General features: G+C 48.7%; 1 protein-coding gene across 3 annotated transcripts in view; it reads left to right on the forward strand.

Annotated features, from left to right (window-relative positions):
* Window positions 1-3,303, forward strand: part of GOLM1 (golgi membrane protein 1) — an 82,722-nt gene that overhangs the window by 31,215 nt on the left and 48,204 nt on the right. For all 3 annotated transcript variants that reach the window (XM_008071558.1, XM_008071556.1, XM_008071559.1), the window contains exon 6: window positions 1,285-1,414. In XM_008071558.1, coding sequence (XP_008069749.1) covers window positions 1,285-1,414 — 130 coding nt within the window. The remainder of the gene's footprint in view (window positions 1-1,284; window positions 1,415-3,303) is intronic.

Here is a 3,303-nt window from a genome sequence, read left to right on the forward strand (position 1 = left end):
CAAGTTGCCCAGGTGGGTCTCGAACCCGCAGGCTCAGTCAATCCACTCACCTCAGCCTCCTAAAGGCGCGGGATTACAGGCTGAGCCACCGAGCCCCACTTCTTTTTTTTTAATTTTCAAGATGTAGGGTACCATTCAGGGTTAGGCATACAAATGTTCATTATGCAGGTACCTTTGTTTGCAAAAAAAATGGGTAATTATCTCAGTCACTTTATAGCTCTGACACTTACTGAAGTACTCTTAAATTCCAGACCAAAAGCTGAAGCCATGTCTCACAGTACGTCCCAACAGTTCTTTGACAGTCGGTTATCCTTCAATTGAATTTGATTTTGATGCTACCCAGAGTTAGCGCACAGGTTGAGGGGCACCATCTTACCAGACTGGTCCCACCCCTGAGACCAGCCTCTCAGTGTTCTCCAGCCGCCTTCACTTCTGCCCAGCTGGCTACAAATTTGGGGGTACCTGCCATACCTTCAGGTTTGATAATTGGCCATAATGACTGACAAAATTCCAGAAAGCTGCATTAGCTGTTATGGCACACCAAGTGGTAGATGCTCATAAGGACTGGGGGCTTGGGGGGAGATGGGAGCTCTGTCCCTGTGGAGTCAGGGTGGGCCCCTTCCAGTGCATCATCGCTTTCGCCCACCAGGAAGCTTCCCGAGCCTTGTGGTCCGGAGTTTTTGTCTGAGTTTCATGGTGCGGGTATGACTGATCAAAGCACTGGCCATGGGGTGAATTCAGCCTCCAGTGCCCTCCTCTCCCCGGAGTGGATGGCTAACGTCCCCACCCCATAGCCATGTGTCCGGCTCTTCTGGCCACCAGCCCCAGTCCTGAAACCATCCGACACCGTCCTTCCTATCCCCAAGAGTCACCTCATCCGCATAAATGCAAGTCTTGTTCAGAGGGGCTTTTTGTGCATAACAAAAAAAGACACTCCTGCCACTCAGGAAATTCCAAGGGTTTGAGGAGCTCTGTGCCAGGAGTCAGGGACAAAGACCAATTTTTAAAATTATTTTGCAGATTGTATGTTAAACACATTTTTTTCTAATCGATAAAGTTCACCCTTTTCAGAACAGTGTGACACAGTTTTCGTGCGTTTCAGTTAACCGCAGTTTCCTGATCAGTTAATAGTTGAAGATGCCCACGCAGCCCTGTCCCAAGTACCCTCTTCAGATATGGCGCTTCAAGCAGGAGAGCGGTGGTCGGTGTCTCTTACTGAAGTGCCTTTCCTGGCCCAGCAGAGAGGCGTTCACAGGTGTCCTTCCTTTGTTTCTGTCGCCAAAGGAGCCAGTGCCTCAGTCAGATGAAGGCGGTGAAGGAGCAGTGTGAGGAGCGAGTAGAAGAAGCCGCCGGAAAGGGGAACGCAGCTGCCGCTTCCAGGGGCCTGGGTGAAAGCAAAGACCAAAGTCAGCAGGTGACTCTGGTGATTTTCTGCCGCGGGGTTCTAGAAGGAGTGCCTGTTTCCTCTCCAGGTACCCTGTTCCTTGCATCTGCTGTCTGAGGCACTCCAGTCTCTGCCCTGCCTCTTGGGTTCCGTCCCCTGAGACACAGCAGAGCAGAGTCCCGGAAGCAGGGACTCCAGCCAAGCATGCTGCTCTGCAGACTCGCTTTCAGGCTGAGGAGTTGATGGGAGCTACTGTGCGTTACACTCACAGCCAGCCGGGGAGGGAACTGCTGCTGTTTTCCTGTCTTGAAGATGCAGGCCCGTGGAGAAGGTTTGGCTCTCTGGCCCGGCTGCAGCACCTGCCTGGTCAGTGCTAGTGCTGATCAGGAGCTCAGGTCTGACAGACTCCACACCTGTCAGCTGGCCTGCTGTACCGAGCACGGCTCACAGAACTGCTGCTTGAAGCCTTCTTGGAGATCTTTGCTTGAAAAATATTGCAGCTTTATTGAGATGCAACTCATGCATAATTCATATACCATATGATTCACCCATACAAAGTATACAATTCAGTGGTTTGGGTGTGGGCAGAGTTGTGCAGCCATCACCACAATTCACTTTAGAAGGCTTTTACTGGCTTAGAAGAAACCCTGTGCCCATTAGTCTCACTCCTCATTTACCTCCAAACCCCACAGCCTTAGACAACCACTGATTATTTTCTGTCTCTGGATTTGCCTTATCTGGAGGTTTCCTGTCCATGGAATCATACAATATGTAGCTTTTATTGTCTGGCTTCTTTAACTTCGTGTAACAGGGTTCATTCGTGCTGTAGCATGTATATGTCATTTATTCCTTTTTTTTTTTTCTGGACTCAGAGTTTTACTCTGTCACCCAGGCTGGAGTACAGTGGCACGCTCACGGTCACCGCAGTCTTGACCTGTGGGCTCAGGGGATCCTTCCAAGGAGCTGGAACTGTAGGCGCATGCTACCATACCCACCTAGTTTTTTGTTTTATTATAGAGACGAGGTCTCACCAAGTTGCCTAGGCTGGTCTTGAACCCTTGGACTCGGGCAGTCCTCTCGCCTCGGCCTCCCAAAGTGCTCGGATTACAGGCTTGAGCCACCGCGCCCAGCCAATTCATTCCTCTTTAATGACTGAAAAATATTCTGTTGTGTGGCTAGACTACAGTTTGTTTATTCATTATCAGTTGAGGGACATTTGGGTTGTTTCCACATTTGGGCTATTATAAATAATGCCACTATATGACCGTTTGTTTATAAGTTTTTGTGTGGACATACGTTTTCATTTCTCTTGGCTAGCACCTAGGAGTGGAATTACTGGGTCATATATTTAACCTGTTGAGAAATGCCAGTCCATCTTCCAAAGTGGTCATACCACTTTACACAACCACCAACAATCTATGAGGGTTCCAATTTCTTCACTTCCTTGCCAACTCTTGAAAAATCTCTCTTCTTATACCCTTCCTAGTGGATGTGGAGTGGTATCGCTTTGTGGTTTAGATTTGCGTTTTCCTGGTAACAGTGTTATTTTATTTTCACATCCTTTATTTTTTAAACCAGGGGAAGGCATGAATGCCGTCCCTCACTACCCCAAGTTATGCAGGCGAGTTTGCCGCATTGGCCATTTGTATGTCCGCTTTAGAGAAATGTCAAGTTAGATGCTTTGTCTGTTTTTTAATTGAGTTGTTATTTTTTTATTTTTATTTTTTGAGTTGGAGTCTCACTCCATCACCCAGACTGGAGTGCAGTGGCCTCTCCTGGCCACCGCAGCCTCGACCTGCTGGGCTCCGTGACCCTTCTGACTCAGCCTTCCAAGTAGCTGGAACTACAGGCACGCGCTGCCACACCCGGCTAATTTTTGATTTATTGTAGAGATAAGGTCTCACCAAGTTGCCCAGGTG

The sequence above is a fragment of the Carlito syrichta genome, unplaced genomic scaffold, assembly GCF_000164805.1.
Source record: "Carlito syrichta isolate Samal-C Ts95f unplaced genomic scaffold, Tarsius_syrichta-2.0.1 Scaffold314366, whole genome shotgun sequence".
Classification (NCBI taxonomy): domain Eukaryota; kingdom Metazoa; phylum Chordata; class Mammalia; order Primates; family Tarsiidae; genus Carlito; species Carlito syrichta.